The sequence below is a fragment of the Equus asinus genome, chromosome 21 (assembly GCF_041296235.1).
Source record: "Equus asinus isolate D_3611 breed Donkey chromosome 21, EquAss-T2T_v2, whole genome shotgun sequence".
In the NCBI taxonomy this organism is placed as follows: Eukaryota; Metazoa; Chordata; class Mammalia; order Perissodactyla; family Equidae; genus Equus; species Equus asinus.
The window spans coordinates 41,377,882-41,397,415 of NC_091810.1; the positions used below are offsets into that span (position 1 = coordinate 41,377,882).

The following is a 19,534-nucleotide window of genomic DNA, read 5'->3' on the forward strand; positions in this document are numbered from 1 at the left end:
TAATTTCATTTTTGATTTGTTCATTGCTAGTGTATAGAAATACAGGAGATTTTTATATTGATTTTATATCTTGCCACCTTGCTGAACATTTATTAGTTCTAATAGTGTTTTTGTGAATTCCTTAGGATTTTTTATATACAGGATCATATCATTGCTAACAGAGATAGTTCTACTTCCTTTTCAATCTGGGTGTCTTTTTTTTTTTTCTTACCTAATTGCCTCCACAAATTGATTAATTTGAATGGAAAACTTTTCTTTCTTTCAAGATATTTAAAATTTAATACTTTGATTAGTGTGGCCCCAGTATTGAATTCTAACACCGACATGATCAGCTCAGTCAGGCCTAGAAGGATTCTACTAGTATGACTAATAGGAAGTATACTTGATGTGAGAAGAAAATTTGGAGAATTATCCTGGGACTAGAAGTCCATCTAACATTAATAAAATGCATATGTGAAATAACCTGTGCCAGCTAGCATTATAGTCCATATATGTAGAGTGCTGACATGTATGGGGTTTCTACCACCTAAGCTGGGTTTCTAAAATAAAGGACTGATGGGATACAGCTATTGTGGTTCTACTTCTGGATAAGTAAGAGCATCCCCTCTTCTGTTGAGTGCCTGTCAGGCCAGGTGTTCTCCCAGGTGCTAGAGATACGCTGACAAAGACAGATGAGGCCTCTTTCCTCAGGGGCCTTATATCTTTTAGGAGATACACACAATGAACAAACAAGTACATAAAATGATTCTAAACTATAATAAAGGCATAGGAAGAAGAAAACAGGGTGATGCTATAGAGTAGCAGAGTTGAATGTAATGGTAGGTACTTTAAATGTTATCTGACTGAGTAGGTGACATTTGAGCTGAGATCTAAAGTTTGAGATGAAGCCAGCCATGCAGAGAACCTGGGAATAATGTTTTAGGCATCAGGAACAGTAGGTACAAAGCTCCTAAACTGGGCATCTTTGAGGAATAAAGGAGGCCTGTGTATCTGGGACATAGGGGCAAGGGGAAAGTGGAAGAGGCTGAGGTTAGAGAGATAAACAGGGCCCAGATCACGTAAGGTCAGGAAGGCTATGGTGAGCAGGGTGGCCTTTATTCCAAATGCAATGGCAAGTCTTTGAAAGGTTTAAGCAAGGCAATGACAGTTACATTCAAAGAGTTTCCTCTGGCTGTGTCAGGAACAGATGCAACAGAGCAAGGGGGGAAGCAGGGAGAGCAGTTGAGGCTGCCCTCTGATAGGTCAGAGCAGAGACAAAGAGAAGTGGCAGATTACTGGAATCATTGAGAGATGGGACTGGCAGGAGGCAGGGAGGAGGAAACAGGTGGAAGTAGGGATGACTCTCAGGTTTGGGACTTGAGCACCAGGCGAATGATCATGTCATTTACTGGGCTTTGCAAGACTGCAGGCAGATCTGAGCCATCAACTTAGCCGTCAAGGTACTGCAATCAGGAATTGTTCGTGGACATCCCGTTGAAAACCTGTGTTCTCACAAAGCGCCAACACGAAGCAACTTTACGACAAAGAAAAATTAAAGGTTCCTGCAAAAGGAAGGGCAGGAGAACTGTCTGTCTAATCCCCTGAGATAGACGAGCACCAGTAAATCTTAAGGAACGCTTACTGAAATTGATTTGCTAACTGCTTAGTAAACTTCTTCCTTGCAGTGTTTTATTCATATTTTAATAGAGTTCTCTATTATTAAATTAAAATACTTTTAATTAAGAAAGGAGTACAACCCTCTGGGTAATATTCCAGCCATGTAGATAGCTGCTAATTAAACTTTTCCACATGTATAACTGCATTCAAACAATTTTGAATGAGTCATTTTAAACCTGCCAATGTCATTATGTACATCTTTAAACAAACAAACAAAAAAGATGTATATAACAGGCTTTGTGGTTCCAGAAAAAGTTTAAGCTTTTTGAAGAATGGTTATTTTCAATAAGAAAGACAAAATAAGCTACCAATTACAACTTCAGGTATTCTCTTTAGGAAGACATGACTTTTTATAGGAAAAGAATTGTAAAATGAATCATATATAACTTTTGAGTTTAATTTTCACATTTCCATTTTTGAAAATCAAAACTGACTTATGGAGGACACTTTTAAAGATATTTTAGCCCGTGGTATAACGTGAGCAAGTTTTTCTTTTATTTGTCAAGCCATATCCTTTGGATAATGAAAACAGGTTAGTTTCATGGTAATCCCTGATGAACTTGAGCCCATATTGGAGTAGGGAGTATCTGTCCTCATATTTTTTTTAAGTAATAAAAGTTTACTATTCTTTGCAATTTGTGCCCTACAAACTTAGAGGAAAATGAATTTGGAAATTATTTTAGAGTTTTAAAGGCATTGTTCCGTTACATAAAGTTCTACATTTTCTAGGATATATAATACTCTTTGTTCAGAGGGAAGCCATCTGTCTCTCTTTGAATTTGCCACTCAAGTATGCCATTTGCAGCTGTCTTTCAACAATACCTCATTGTTCGAAGAATTCATAAATGTCTTTCTGACCCCTGACTTGCTTCAGCTACAACAGTATTCCATTGTTGCAAAACACCTGTTTCAGGGTCCGGTTGCCCTGTGTCTTACACATATGTCCGTCTTCCTGGCCCAGCTATGCAGGCTCACATGGGGGTGACTCTCCGTCCCTCAGCAGCCACCACCGCATGTGCCCACTGGCCTCATGCTGCCCTGGGCCACCTGATATACAGCCTTCCCTTTGCCACTCTCGGAGCCTTCCCCAAACAGGGCTTTATGTCAAGTCTATCTGCATTTTCATTCTTCAAAACTGAGAAGTCAAGAGTGGACGCCACAGTTCAGAGCACCAGCTCAAATCAGACAGACCTGGATTTGAGTCCTGGCTTGGCTGCTTCTTACCTATGTCACCTTGGACACATTCCTTAACAGCTTTGAGCTTCGGTTACCTCATTTATAAATTTGGAGAAAATAATAATACTTATTCCATAGGGTTGTTAGGAGTATTAAATGAGACAGTGCATATAGAACACTTAGCCCATAATCTGATAGGATGTTTTCTTCTACCTATTTCTAAGTAGTTAGAAATGTAAACCTGTATGCCTGGCATTCTAAAGCAAACCTTTTCAAGTTCAAGAAAATTTCAAAAACTAATTATTGGTACTGTTTACATGTGATAGCTGTATGTGCTTCTTGTCTTCTGTTTATAATTGAATCAAGGGATAACATAAGGATGAATTAATGGGTCACTTCTGGCAGGTAACATATTGATATTTTCTCGAGGATACACTGAAGAGAGAAAAATATTTAGAAACAAGACACGATGTCTCTCCAGTCATTCCCCAGAGTCAACCCTCTGTGTGCCTACCGTGTTACCAGAGCTAAATCGTAGATGTATAGCTTCATGATTGATGGAGTGAAATGAATTTGGGCAGGACTAGTAGCATTTCATAAACCATAGTGTTAGCCATGGTAAGAATGTTTCAATTGTTAATTCGGACACTCCTGCCAATTAATAGCCTTTGGAAAAGAGTCTGATATTTGATGTTTGTCAAAACTGCACTCTTTCCTTGCCTCTGAAAAAACAAGGTCGTTATCTCAGTTTTATCTGTCAGTGTACTGCTGAGGATATTTCTGAAGCTACAGAATTTAATGATTAAATACATTTGTGCTACTAGTAAAAGTATGTGCATTAGGCATAGAAATTTCCCAGGAATTTGCTCCTAGCCCTGTGCCTTCTTTTTGAATATTTTTCAGTCTAAACTCCTGGTTATGCTACAGAGTGGTTTGTTCCTTTCCCTTTCTTTGTATCTAGTATCTAATTTGGTTGTTGACCAAGACAAAACCATCTGGACTATAAATAGTTAAAATAATTTAAGATGGAATTGTGGTCCGAAATTTGGGGAAGATATGGAACTGCAAAAATCATTAGGACATTTTGATATCTCCATTTCTGAGCAGGTAGGTATGCAAACAATATGCCAGTTACTCTAATGAAGAGGAGCAATTTCAAATTCTCAAAAATTTCAGAAATTATAGTTAGACTTGACAAAAATTAAGAGACTTTCATAAGTATGAATCAATGAAATTACGTTGGTTGTTTAGCCAACATACTGTAACATTTCACTGTCAGTTCTCCAATATTCTAATGCTAAGGTTAGCATCCTATTAGTCAAATTTTTATTGAAGAAATCAATCTTCTTTGATGCCTTGGGTTTTTTAATTTTAAATAGGACCAAATCATACTTGCCATTTTCCTACTTTATGTAAGAAGTGCTAGGCTGACAGTATCTCCTAAACACATTGAGATCAAGATCTTTGATTAAGAACTTTGTGACTTTAAGGGTTTGGGGTACTTGCCATGTGCCAGGCTCTCTAGAAGGTGCCCTACACTCTATCTCCAGTCTCCATCTGCACCCTCATGAGAGGCCTGCCTTCTTCCTGTTTGACAGATGAGGAAGCAGATCTTTAGCTTATTTACATCTATTAAGTGACAAAGCAGAGTGTCAAACCCAGGAGTCTGGGCCGGAAAAGACAGTGCACCTTCCACCTTCCACCACACTGGACCACCCTCCCCAATTAAAGGCCACTAAAAGAATTCTGTGATCGTGTGGCAACTTAACTTCTATTTCCACTTGAAGCTTTGAAATATTGTAATGTACAGCAGCATGCATACAAGACGGATACTTGTATATCTGTCTTTACTGTATTACAACCAAACTGTTTTACATTCTAAAACAGTTCAAACTTACTTAAAGTTATCATCTTCCCACTCCAGAAACATCCCCTGGCTTACTTCTGGTATTTTCCTGTCTATAAGCAGTCTCAGTAATTGTTTTGCTCTTGGTTCTTTAAATAATGTTTTAAACTACCATTTATTGAATGGCTACTATGCTTGTCCCATGTAGAAGGCATATCCTTGAATATAGTATAAGACCTGTTCAATTTGGTTTTACTGGATTCCTTCTAGTCTATAGTTTATTGTTAAAATAAGGAAATACTCTGAACTCAGAAGACAGGTGCTGGAAAATTACAAATTGTTTTTCAGCTCACTTTAAGGTTAATAAGAGTTCAGCTACAATTGTCAGAGAATTCTTTCTGAAAATTAGCAAGCTGACCATCAAGGAAAAATGCATGGAAGTGTACTTCTATTTAGGTCATGGATTAAAGGGTATTCTATACAAATATAGCACATCAATATAAAGCTCCTTTCTTAAAAATCCTTTCACGCCCCACCCCCCAAAAAAACAAAACAAAGCACAAGAGAGAGCCACATATATGAGATAGTAGGTTATCTCTTTGAGAGGAGTTTTGCCACTGTTGGGTTTAATCACCCAGGAATTCTCTACTGAGACATTCTTAAGGAATTAATGTGCATAGAGAGTGAAGTATGGTTTGAGTCAGGGGTTGTCAAGTGTCTCCAGGTCACATGCCGAAATGTTTATGACAGACATCTCAGAGGCGGCATGGGGTCTGATTACGCCGAGGTCCACTTGACTGCTATTGACATAAAACACAATCTAGATTCTGACCAATTGGTTCTTTTGAATAGCCTGACTCCTGATTTATGCTGTGTGAGCTGACATAGCATCCCTTAAATTTAGCAAAGTTTTTCAAGTTGTCCTGTGGCTTGGTCTTTAAGTTTTGATTTACCTCTTTGCATGGTGAAGACACATGCTGAAAGCTGCCATATATTGTGAAGGAGTTATGTTCTCAAGTATGTGTCACTTACAGCTCATGTTTGTGGCTTCTGTCTTCTCTTCATTCTTATTGTTAATAGGCCTGCATCTTCAATGAATCACAACAAACTTTCTTATGGGATACATAGCTCAAGAATTTGAAACAAATCTTCAAAGAGTGCTACTTGGTGAAGAGATGCCCTGGAATTAATTTACCATCAGCTATTACTTAACATGTCAATGTAGAAATTAAACACTGTCTGCAAATAGCAACAGGGAGGAGACTAATCTTCAAATTAAAAATGCCAATTAAAGTTTAAAATTAGCTTTGGAAAATGGACTTCTACTACTTTTCTTGATGTCATGTTGGGATTCAAAAAAACTTCCAAGGGGCCATCCCAGTGGCAGTTTTGTTTGCGCACTCTGCTTCGGTGGCCCAGGGTTCACAGGTTCAGATCCCAGTTGTGGACCTGCACATTGCTCATCAAGCCGTGCTGTGGTGGCATCCCACATACAAAAATAGAGGAAGACTGACACAGATGTTAGCTCAGGGACAATCTTCCTCACAAAAAAAAAAAAACAAGTTCCCAAACTTCCTAGTTACAGCTTCATAAATCTTAATAATAAATGCAAATTTAAACTACCAGTACTGACTCACCGACCACATTTACAAAATGCCTTTTCCCCCCCACTAAGATAATCCAGAGTAAGGTGCTAATGATTAACAACTAATCACTATGAAGAAATCTTTTTTGAGTCTTAGACTTCTTTGCTGTTGTTGGTCATGGAGAAGTACGTATATCATAAACAGATACATTGATGAATTTTCACAAACTGAACAAACCCATGTGACTGTGATCTAAATCAAGAAAGCCCCATTGTGCTTCCTCCTTGTCACTGTCTCTTCCTGTCAGTATCCCCTCGACCCCAAGACTAGTTTTACCAATGTATACTCTCTTGTCTCTGGTTTCTGTCACTTAGCATTTCATTTGTGAGACTCAATATATCACTCATTTCATTGGTATATAGTGTCCTACTGTGTGACTATCACACCATTTATTTATCCACTCTACTGTTGATGGGCATTTGGGTAGCTTCCATTTAGGAGCTATTAAGAATATGTCTTTTGGGGGCTGGCCCCGTGGCCGAGTGGTTAAGTTCACGCGCTCCACTGCAGGCGGCCCAGTGTTTCGTTGGTTCGAATCCTGGGCACGGACATGGCACTGCTCATCAAACCACGCTGAGGCAGCGTCCCACATGCCACAACTAGAAGGACCCACAACAAAGAATATACAACTATGTACCGGGGGGCTTTGGGGAGAAAAAGGAAAAAAATAAAAAATCTTTAAAAAAAAACAAACAAACAAACAAAAAAAAGAATATGTCTTTTGGTAGAATCTTAGACTTTTAGTAAGACTTGGGCAGGGAAGTGGAAAGTATTTGGTCTTATAAGGTTTAGATTAAATTCTAGGTATTTCCATCCTTGTTACTTTGGAACAGTATTACTGATTTCCTTTCTAAAACAGTATGTATAAGTATCTCTAGGCTATTTAATGCTTTCTATGAATGTAAGCTCCATATTTCTAGCTTCCCATGTTTTCCTGCCTGATGGTTAGAATATGCTGTCATACCACCCTCCTTTCCTTCAAGGCCCAGCTTAGGGACCATCTCCTCCATGAAGCCTTGACTGATCCTATAAGAAGTGACCTCTCTTTTCTGAAATGCCAGACTACTTGGCATATCTCCCTTTTCTCAGATGGCCTTTTATGTTATATTGTTGCGACAGCCACCATCTCCTTTGCCGTAGCACTTTTTGTGTCTTGGTGTAACTTAAAAGAATACACGAAGTCGGAGATTGTTTGGTAGACCTTTTATTAAGAGTTTTTACAACATGATGCTCCCTATGTGGTGGGTGGCAGGCACTGTCACAATGCAAACCTGATTCAGAAAGAGTGTGTCAGAGATTTTATGGACTCCATAATGAGAATGACGACCCAATTTTCTCCCAGTTCTATTACTCTCCCATCCATGTGGAATAGAATGAGGTTCTTCATCTGATCTTATTAATCCATGGCCATGTCTCATTTTGGCTCTACACCACCATTGTAAACTTAGCTTTGTGTCACCCATAGTTCAGTAGAACTGGTTCTTATCTAAGGCTCACAAAGTTCTATAAGCAGATGGTTGATCGATTAAGCTATTCTGTCTTAAAATTTTGGGAAAAGAGGTTAGGCAAAGGGCATCAAGTTGTTTTTGTTTGTTGTGTTTTATCATTCTGCTGGAGTGAACAGTTTTCCTTTTAATCATTATCAAGGTTCTGTGTGATTATTAATACTGTACCTCAATATATGCTGCCTTATTTTTGTCGTTATTGTTGATAGTGCCCTCAAGTAGATTCCGACTCCTATCTACCCTGTGGATAGCAGAACAGAGCCCTGCCCGGTCTTCTTGCACCATCCTCTCACCTTCCAGCGCTACATCAGGCAATGCTCTGCTGCTATTCATAGGATTTTCATGGCCAATTTTTTGGAAGCGGTGGCCAGGTCCTTCTTCCTAGTCTTAGTCTGGAAGCTCCAATGAAACCTGTCCACCATGGGTGACCCTGCTAGTATTTGAAATACTGGTGGCATAGCTTTTAGCATCACAGCAACACGCAGCCGCCACGATATGACAACCAACAGACGGGTGGTGTGGTTCCCTGACCAGGAAGCGAACCCTGGGCCACAGTTGCGAGTGCACCAAATCTTAAGCACTAGAGCACCAGGGCTGACACCTTACTCATTTCTTTATAGCTTTTAATTGCCCTGCTAGATTGTAAGGCCTGTGAAAGAAGGGACCACATCTTACTTGTCTTTATAGCTTTGTGGTCGTAGGCTCCCAATAATGTCTGAAGAAAGATCAATGAAAATGAATGCCTTGAATGGCTTTGTGAGCAAAGACTTGCCTGGGAATCAGAGCACAACTGAATTGTATACTTGAGCCCATTACCTCATTCCTAAAACAAATCTGATTGATAATGTCTCCCTTCTTTCCTATAAAAGAGATGAAATTGGGTTATACATAACATTTTGAGACTTTTAGAGATAGAATTACATGAGGCACTTTGCCTCTCAGCAGTTGCATAATTTAGTTAGATGACATCTTGTGCTGGAGTCCACTTTAATGTGAAGACTTTATTGCAAGCCTTCTTTTAAAAAAAAGAAAACTTAATGACTTAGCCTTTCTGGTGATTTTGAAATGGTTTAAGAGATTGCAAATCAAGAATATATCCCAGGATCAAGTTAATTACCTGTCTCTGCCACCAGTTGCTCTATTCGTGACCCTGGAGAAAGTCGCTTCCCTCTCTCTGCTTATTTTTGACTGCCCCTTGCAGGGTATTGTCAGAATACATTTTACTGTTGAATGAAGCAAAATCATGGAAATGCAACGTTCTAAGAATACTTGGCACTGACAGTTCCTGGCACATAATAGGGTCTCAGTAAGTATTTGTGCAATAAATTATTGGATCAATCAATCCATCCATTACCACTGCAGATTACTGCAGTAGTCCACCCAGGTGTTATTTCCCCAGCCTCTGCTTTAGTACTGCCAGTGGTAGAAAGAGTTCACTCCCTCTGAAGGCCACTCAATCCAGTTGTCAACAAATTTAATTACTGTCAAATTGCACCTTAGACTTCTATGAGCCTTTCTCTAATTCTACTGGGAAGTTTGTCGCTTCTGTTGCATTCCTCAAGTATCTTAGTCATCCCTCTCTTGTAGTATTTATCATATGGTACATTATAATACCCTGTTATATAATACCTGTTATGTCTCCCTTTCTAGACTGTGAGTCATATTTTCTTTATACTCCCAGCTCCTAGAATAGTACAGAACGGATGAAACACTGGATGGAGAGGGACAGAGCAAATGAGAGGAGAGAATAAATAACAACACAGAGTGTATATATTGATTGCCAACTCAGTTGTCTCCTAAGAGGGATGTACTCACCCCAGGAGGTGTGTACCAAAGACAATTCATTGAGCTTCAGGAAGAAAATTTTAAAACTATTTCCTTTTATTTTTTAAAGCTCAGCCATTTTAATTTCTATTTTCTTTTGGTGTATGCTTAATGCTATCCATACTATTTTAATAGAGTTGTACATGTGTTTAGTTTATACATAAACATATATTGGGGAGGTACATACTCAAACATTTTCTGCTAAAAGTGCAAATCATAAGTTTGGAGACCCCTAGTATAGCTCTTTGTTAAGTACTATGCTAAGCATTTGATATATATTATTTCATTTAGTCCACAAAAATCCCATGAAGTATGTACTATGGTTCCTATTTTATAGATGAAGAAACTGAGGCACAGAGAGGTAAGGTAATTTGCCCAATTACATAGAACTGATAAATAGTGACACAAGGGCCCAGACTCAGATGTCTCTGGCTTTAACCACTGTCCCATTCTGTCTTATTTTTCTGTCCTAGCACCTAGGGTTGTACGTCAGGCACAGCACAGGCCTGTGGATTAATTTAATAAATTAAATGGATAAATCAGTCATACTAAGTACATATTAAAGCTTTCTTCTTAAGAAAAATTGTGAAAAAGAAAATAAAATTTCCTTTTTCATTGTAAAAGCATGTATTGGCAGTGACGAGGGAAATAACATGTCTATGCGACACATTAGAATCTTTGGTTCCATTTCTTGACAGAAAACTGAAGTGAAGGACAGAAGTCATTTGTCCACTGTTGAACCTAAAGTCAGATGACTGATCCTGTTCACATCTGATTACTGAACTCCCTTTTTTATTGAGATATAATTCATATACCATAAAATTCACCCTATTAAAGTGTACAATTCAGGAGTTTTTAGTATATGCACAAGATTCTGTAACCATCACCACGAACTTATTTCAGAGCATTTGCATCACTGCAAATGCCCACACACAATAACAGTCAGTTTCCATTCCCTCTCCCCCAACTCGCTGGCAACCACTAATTTACTTTCTGTCTCTATGAATTTGCCTATTCTGGACATTTCATATGAATGGAATCATACAATCTGTGATCTTTTGTCTCTGACTTCTTTCACTTAGCACGATTTCAAGGTTCATCCATGTTGAGCATGTGTAAGTACTTCATTACTCTTTATGGCTGAATCCTGTTTCATTGTATGGATAAACAAATACGCCTTCATCAGTTGATGTACGTTGGTCGTTTCCCCTTTTTGACTATGAACATTAATGCTATGAACATTCGTGTGCAGGTTTTTCTGTGAACATGTGTTTTCAGTTCTCTTGGGTATATACCCAGGAGTGAATTGCTAGGCCACATAGTAACCTACATATAATGTTTTGAGGAGCCACCAAACTTTTCCAAAGTGACTGTACCATTTTACATTCCCTCCAGCGGTGTGTGAGGATTCCAATTTCTCCACATCCTCACTAACACTCGTTATTGTCTGTCTTTTGTATTATAACCATCCTAATGGGTTTGAACAGTATCTCATTGTGCTGTTGATTTGTATTTCTCTGACAATGATATTGAGCATCTTTACTCATGTTTATTTTTCCCCCAACTATTTCTTTTGAATTTAGATTATTTCTTTCTCCCTTTTTTTAATGTTTTTTGTTGGAATATAAATGTTGTTCTTCTTATCTGTTTTGCCCCAAGAACTCTCAAAGCATATTAAATACTAATGAAATCTCCAATTCACGATTGCATGGCCTCTCAGGGTGCCAAGCTGCTGGAGCCATGAACTGTAAGAATTTAAGTGAGTTTCAACAGGCAACTTTCCAAAAAACTTCCACATCACATTATTAGATCACAAGCTTTCATAACCCCCAAATTATGATGATGATAATGCTTTATTAAAAAGCTTTTAATGTCACAGGAACACCAATAATTTTTTTTTCAAAATTATATTTTCTTAACCTTTTACATCCCTATGAGGCAAAGAAGAGGCAAGAGAAGGCAGTAGCTATTTCAGAGGGTCCTCTGAGAAAGTAAGTGTAGAGGTTTGAATATCTAAAACATTCTCTTTGTCATAGAAAAAAACTTTTTGAGCGCAATCAGTGTTTCCAAATGTACAAGAAAACTTCAAAATTGTTTTTAAATTATATGCCATCCTGGATGGCATATAATTACATTACATCCTGGGTGTAAATCACACTGCTCGTATGAGAAGCTAGCATTTTAGCATCGTTGAAATTAACATTTACTATCAGATTTGGTTTGGGCCAGAGAGAAAGGAAAGGTTTTAAAAATTCCATATGCCAATTTCTGTCCTGTACATTGAAAGAATATTTATGTTAGCCTCTAAAGTTCTGTGGTAGTATTCTTGGGGAAAAAAAATGTGCTTGACAGATTCAATGTGAAGTCCGTATCCGTCTAAGTGTTTATTGTAGCTGCAAGGTCTTTCTGGCTTTCAGACCTTACATGTTCCCATCTTACATTCACTTTTTACGTAATGGCTTTTAACAGCATTAGTCATCTCGATCTTAATGTAAGTTGAATGTGTTTGGTCATAATGTTCAGAATGATGAAATTCATCAATTCCCTCATAAACTGGACTTTTTTATGGAAAGTGATTTTTCTTTTTAAAAAAACTGCTTTGAATTTTTGTTTATTTAGTCTATCTTCAAGTACTGGTTGAGCAACAGACATTGGCAATACAATGGGTGTAAGACAGTCATGGTGCTTGCTTTGTAGAGCTCATAGACTACCTGTGAACTACAAAAATAATTATATAACTGCAACTGTGATAAGTGCTAAAAATGAACACTTTAAGATTCTATGAAAGCACAGATTGTGGAGGAGCTGACCCAGTTTGTGGTTATCAGAAAAGGCTTGCCTAAGGAAATGACATGTAATTTGTGACCTAAAGGACCTGTAGGAGTTAGCCAGCACACGGGGCTCAGGGGAACAGCCTGTGCACAGGCACTGAGGCAGACATGAGCTTGATGCTTTTGAGGAGCTTAATGAAGGACAGTGTGGCTGATGTGTCAGAGCCAAAAGACAAGGTGAGGCAGGTGCAGTGTAGGCATTGTGGAAAGGCGTGTCAAGGATCTGGGCCTCTGTCACTAGTGAGCCGTAGAAGGGGTTAAGGCTGTGGAGTAGCATTTGTTGGTAGCTCATAAAAGTAAGAAAGACCAAGTGACCCTTTGATCTGTCACTTTATTCTCTCTTGGTCAGGAATATGACTGGAGAAACTATCAGCCCAGCCAGATGAGTGAATCCGAGTTGCAAATGCTGGCAAGCCTACGGCGGCAACAAAATGAAGAACTGGAGGACACTGGGGCTTCCCATGGCCTGAGTGCATCCCAGGTTGACAACTGTAATGTCAGCATAAGTACCAGCAGTGATGACACAACCACCTGGAACTCCTGCCTGCCACCTGTGAGTCCAGGGCTTCGCATCTTTGTTTATTGCCTTAACGAGGAACAGGCTTCTTTCTCACAAAACCCAGCCTGGCCTGGGAAAACTAGGGCCAAAGTGAAAACACTCCCCATGAGAAATATTCAGAGCCCACTTTGAAATAGTGCTTAGGTCTGGGGGCATTGTCTTTTCTTAAATTGTCATATTTACCTTCAGATAATGTATGTTAATTACGTGATGATACATAAAACCATACATTGAAAGAAAAAAGAATAATTGTACTGTAGACTATGGGTGTCCCATTGCATCCCCAGCTCCTAGCACAAGCCCTGGCACATAGAAAGGGGTCAATATTTGTTAAATAAATATTTGTTAAATGAATGAACAAAAAGGAAGAGAATATAGATATAGTAAGTATTGTTTAGATATGAGGGCAGAAAAGAACCTTCTGTGGAAGTAACCAGATGTTTACTGACTCCTCCCTGTGTCTACGGACCATGATAGATGCTGCAGGTGCTTCAGTGGCTCCTATTGTCCCATCTGTTTATACAGTTAAAGCACTTTTAAATATGACTCTTCATCCTCCCTATGGACTGGCAGAGGAGTTGGAGCAGATCAAGGTCTTCCTGTTTTTCAGGTGAAGAAACTAAATCTTAGGCCCAAGCTTCCACACGTGGTCAGTGGTGGAGCCCAGAGCAGAGCCCAGTGTTTTGATTCAGTCCGTTCTCCACAATACTGTCCTCAAGGATCTTATGGCTTAGCTGAAAAGACAAAGCAGAAACATGGAAACCACAGTCCTGTACAGCACAAGAAATGTCATGAGCCAGAGTAATAAAATCATTATTATAATAATGGTAATTAGAGCTACCATTTCTTTAAGCCTAGAGACATTTTAAGATTTCCATAGGCCCAAGGAACATTTACTCATAAGGCCACATTCAACATCAGATCAAATATTAAAATACACTTTCATCCAATAGTAAATATGACTTTTTTAATATACAGTTTTTGAAAAGAACTATAAAATTGTGTAACTTTGATTCATGTTTGTATAAAATTATATAAAGCTTGAGTTCAAGTGTAGTTGACAGGAAACAACTTGTGTTTTAAAATATTTAATTAAATATTTATTAATTTTGCAATTTTCTTTTTGTATTTTTAAAGTCCATTTTTTTCCAGGTCTCTAATACTTCTGTAGATCTTAGAAATCTCTGAGGCTCTGGCACTACACCTTATGTGTGTTATCTGATTTACTCCTTACTGCTATCCTGTGTGGTAAGCACTACTGAGTTCCCATTTCCAGATGAGAAAATTGAGGCTCTTGTCAAAAAGTAAAGTGATTCAGAACTAGTTTGGCATCACCCCTGAGTCTGGGCTGCTTACCACCATGATGTGGTGACTTCTCGATATGAGACCTAAGCGTCAAATGAGTGCTACCCATATCCAGCAGAAGGTGAGATTTCTGCTCTAGAGAGAACTTACAAGTCTTCATGGAGGAGGAATTCACATTGGCTCTAAGGAAATGCAGAAGGAAAATGAAGTTAATTTTTCATTAGTGTTCTTTATCCTCCCCTTGCCCAACCTCCAGGTTTCTCTTGCCTTAGTTGTGCTTTCATTAAACTGAATGATCAAGTATGAGTAATAACTCAAGCAGCCTTGGTGCCAAAGAGTACCTACCCACTCAGCAAAGATACCCCTGTGTGCTGGTTACTCAGATTACCCTTGTAGCCAGATCTAAGAACATAAGAGTAAGTTGCAGATTTTTGCCAATGCAATTTACAATGGAATTGAAGCATTGCCTTTCTTATAAAATATACCTCAGCAGTCGTTTAAACCGAAAGTAAGAAAGAGAACAGTGGCCTCCTGAACGAGCTCATTCTGTCCATGAAGTAGCTCAGAGACCAACACTGCAAAGGGCAAGCTGAGGAATGATTATTTATGGACTGAAAAGGCTGAACTCTTGGTTGCCCTGGTTACCGTGTTCTCATCACTGTCCTGTTCTGGCAAGGACTGAAGTCCTCATGCATGACAACTACTCTGCTCTAAAAGTATACAGCCAAAAATAACACCATTGGTAATGAACTTAATAACCCCTCTATTTGACCAAATGAGAAATTGAAAACAGTGTATTTTTTAGACAGAGAAAATAATTGAAAAGCCTACCTTTGGTATTCATAAAATATGTTTATTATTGCATCAAATTCAGTCTATTTCAATATTGGAACTATCACCAAATGGAAAATTGCATTCCTTAATGAACTCTGCATCTTGTTGCTCATATAGAGTTTAAATAGAGCAATTTACAAGAATCATTGTGGTGTTTCTGAGAGCTCATGCCTTTCTCTTTATAAGTTATATAGGGACAATGAAAAAGAAGAAATGAAAGAACTCATAACTTTATCACAATGATATCCTGCTTTTCTTGTATCTCAGTGGTGGCACCATCTACACTGGCATTCAAAGAAGAAATCCGGAATACATCTCCACTCCTCCCACTGCTCCATTCCATACCCAGTTGATCTCCAAATCCTGCGAACCCTCTCTCCTTTTTACCTCTTAACCCTCCCTACCTAATACCATAGCATTGGCACTTTATTTTTCATCTGAATTCCTTCAGTAATCTCCTAATACCTCTGTACCTCCAGTCTAAGCACCATAGCCTGATGCTTAGGAGCATCTGCTCTAAAATCAGATTGCCAAGGTTCGGATCCAAGTTGTGATGCAACGCACTTAGCATTGTATCTGAGACATAATAAGCATTTAATAAATTAAGAGTAGTCATTATTATTACCATTATTATTTACAGTGATACTTCTAAAGCCCAGATCTTCTCTCTTCCCTATGTAGAGCCTTTCCATATCTCCCGTTGCCTCTTTAGTTTGGCATACAGGGCCCCCATGATCTGAGACCTGCTTCCCTCACCAGTCTCATCTCTCACTGCTCCCCCCCTTTTGCTCCATGCTTTAGTCCCAGTTGTAACTCCCTAAATGCACTCCGCACATATCCTTGTACCTTGTATCTGATTATCCCTCAAAGCCTTCTGTAGCCCTTCTCCAAGCCTCATTGTGAGAGACATACCTTTCTTTCTGACACTAGAGTCAGGAGTACCTCTATGATAACTCTCACCACAACGTAGCTTGTCTGTCTCACATTAATTCATTCCACACATTCTTTTGAGTGGTACAATATGCTGTGGACTATGCTGGGGATACAAATAAGGCTTTATCCAGCCTTGAGATGTTCACAATATTGGAGGGAAGCAGAGAGTAAATAGCTCACTGTAAGTCAGGGTAGTAAGTGATGATAGAACAAAGAATTATGAGAACGCGTGAGAGGGAGCTATTAATTCTACCTGTTGGTTTCAGGGATGCTTTCACAGGAAGGCTACAGCTAAGCCAGAGATCAAGAATGAGTGCGAGCTCACCAGGTAGGAAGAGGGGGAAAGGAATTCCAAGCTCTGAAAAGGAACAGAATTAAGTCTATGGAGGTGAGGGAGGAGTCTCTCCTTTTACAGGATAACCTCCTCTTAGTGCCTTTGTTTCTCCATCACTTTGAACAGGACTTGAAGTAAGTTTTTGCTTGTCTCACCATCACTACCCACCCCCCACGCAGCGTACATAACAGTACTGTTCCATACTCTAGCTACGCTGTGGAACCCGCCCATCAATGCTATGCCCTTTGTCCAGATCATGTCAATCATGGTCTTTCCTCTGCCTGGAGACCCTCCATCCTTCTTCTCTACCTAGAACACTCTGTGTTTTCCAAGGCCCAGCTCAAATGTCACTGCTTCATGACAGAGGGTCTCTCTGACCCTCAGCTACCCCGCACAGAGTTATCTGCTTCCTTGTTTGAGTTCCCATTTTCTTCAGGCTCAGTGATAGCACTGACCACATCAGGTAGCCATTGTTACCAATATCCCCCAGGCCTGGTTGTGAGCTCCTTGAAGGCAGGACCATGCCAAGCACAGAACCTGGCCGAGCACAGAACCTGGCCAAGCACAGACCGAGGCACACTCAGTCACTGCTGGTTGTTAATTGTTGGTTGAACAAATCAATCAATAATATTAAAAGATTCCTTTTTTACTCTAAAGTTAGTTTTCATCAAAATTTCAAAATAAAATCAGTTTTGCTTTGCTTAAATACATCCTGAATGATGCAGGTAATATTTTACATTCAAGATTTGATAAATTGATATTATTAAATATACACACAAAGGAAAAAATCTCTCTCTGGGCGGGGCTGGATGACCAATAGTTGAGAAAGGAGAGTTAGGCAGGTCACATTCAGTTTAGCATCTTTACCTAATGACTTCACACACATTGCAGTCTGAAACCAGAAAGCTTATGCAGAGTAAAATGAAGAGTCTTTACCAAAATCTATTGTGTTTACTACAAGCTTTGATTCCTCAGCTTTCCTAGCATCTGTACAGTTCAGAGTAATATGTACCATTTAAAAGGTGTTTAAATATAATAAATTAGTCATTTAAAAGTGTAATTAAATGTAACCATCTTTCTCATAACAAATTGGCTTTTGTAGGCATCTCTTGCTAAATAAATACAGCCTACTGAGAAATCCATTGGCCTTTGACAGACAAATTTTTCAAAGTTTCTTAGAACCAAATTCAATTAAAACAATACTTTACAACTTCTGTGGAAACCAAGCTACAAGTAATCGATTTCGGAGGGTGTCTGTTAGGAGTAGCCCTCATGAGATTTGTTCAAAAACTGGGCTTTAGGCAGCCTTGGGAAGGGAGCTAGGAATTGGTTATAATGGATTCTTAAGTGAATTTTATTTTGGTGAGGGATTTTGATTGACAGTAGCATAAAACCATGTCTTGGAGTGTGCATGTGTTTGTGTGTGTGTCTGTGTTTTTGTGTCTGTGTGTGGTTTCTTTTTAAGGGAAAGGAATAGTTATGAAGGGGAACAGCTTCATGTGATGATCAAAAGAATATAGACTCTACATTAGACTACCTGTGCTCAAATCCCAGCTCTGCTATTTACTGACAGGATCGCCTATAAAAAGGGAATAACAAAGGGCCTTCCTCATATCGGCATGGTGAGAATTGAATGAGTGCAAGGAGTGCATGTGCCCCGTGCCTAACAGAGGAAGCTCGTGCTGACTGTAATCTGCTGCTCCCCAAAAGTTACTCTCCTCAAAGGGCCACTTGAGTGATCAGAAAAGATTTCTAGGACATTTTCCTTTTTTATGACCACTGAGGTATATAAGGATGGGCACAGGTTCTGTTGTGCTTGTTTTGATGTGAGCTTAACCATGAAAATCCAGACTGACCCCCTCAGAGCTTTACAAATGAACTCTCTTGCATTATTTCATTATTTCAATATTTCATTATTTCTGTCCCGCATCTAACCTAGATTCAAGAAAAGCATGTGTCGTGTGCATGCTACCCTGTAAGCAGACGCCCCAAAGCCATCATTCCTTCAAGTTAAGGATGCCCATAACCTAATATCAAGCACATTAGTCTCCTCAGCTTATTTTTTTATAAAAAGCTCATCACATGCATTCATCAACTTGGCACGTTGCAGAGCATAATATTTGGAGAAAAACGAGGCAAAATGCACTTAATAAAATTACAAGCATATGGTGAGGTTCTCAGACAAGTTATTTATGGTCTTGATTAACCTTGCAACATGGGTTTAACATATCAACATGAAAATGTTGTCTCTACCTTTTAACATGGCAGGATTATCTTATCTCCTGTGCTTTTATCTAGCCTTCACTTCTCTCCCTCACCCAAAAATTTCTAGCGGCTTGATGGTGGAAAAACAAAGCTTCCTGTGCTGGGCAGTAGTTAACTGTATCTGAGTGCAGGTTTTCTGATGCTAGTGCATAGCAACAGCGCCACCAAAAGGACAAGGTCCCAGCTTTCATTTCTTTTCTCATCGGCGTATCAGCGTTTCGCATGACGACGGCTGGTTATTGTGTGTTCAATATATAATATGTTGGCATTTCAGACTCTTTATAGTTGATAGGTCTTAATTTGTTCTGATCTACAGATTCGTTAAGTCCTCAGTTCTCTTTGGGTGTAATGAGTTTTCTTTTAATTCTCCTGAACTAAAAAGGTAAGTAGTTGATTGTGTTAAGCTGCAGATAAATCAGATGAGCAGGTATTCTTATATCACCATCAAAATGATATACGAAAACTGATATTAGAGTCAGTGTAATATCTATGCTGTCAGGAGAAAATACTGAAATGTGGGAGTTGTTCTGGGTTTAGTGACTATGAAAGTCACCCCATGAAATAAACTCTCCTCATTTCTCAGAGTAGTGTCTATTGTGTCTTATGTTTGTCTTAAATTTAGCAGTGTGACAAAACTTATTTTCTTTAATTTTAAATATATAGCAACATGCCATAAGGATGAAATCAAGTGAATTTAATTTATGATAAGGAGATAGTCTTATATATTTCAAATAAATGTGTTTTGGGACCACTTTTTTTTTCCTGCCATAAACTGAACTGATTTTGTCATATTTGTTATTCAAAAGCTTAGGTGTTCACT

At 38.9% G+C, this 19,534-nt stretch overlaps 1 protein-coding gene across 8 annotated transcripts in view; it reads left to right on the forward strand.

Moving 5' to 3' along the window:
* Positions 1 to 19,534, forward strand: part of CFAP20DC (CFAP20 domain containing) — a 227,470-nt gene that overhangs the window by 156,895 nt on the left and 51,041 nt on the right. For 7 of the 8 annotated variants that reach the window (XM_014868752.3, XM_070492613.1, XM_044754526.2 and 4 more), the window contains one exon: positions 12,834 to 13,037. The exons of the other annotated variant lie outside the window; for it this stretch is intronic. In XM_014868752.3, the coding sequence (XP_014724238.3) occupies positions 12,834 to 13,037 (204 nt within the window). The remainder of the gene's footprint in view (positions 1 to 12,833; positions 13,038 to 19,534) is intronic. 8 annotated transcript variants of the gene reach the window in all.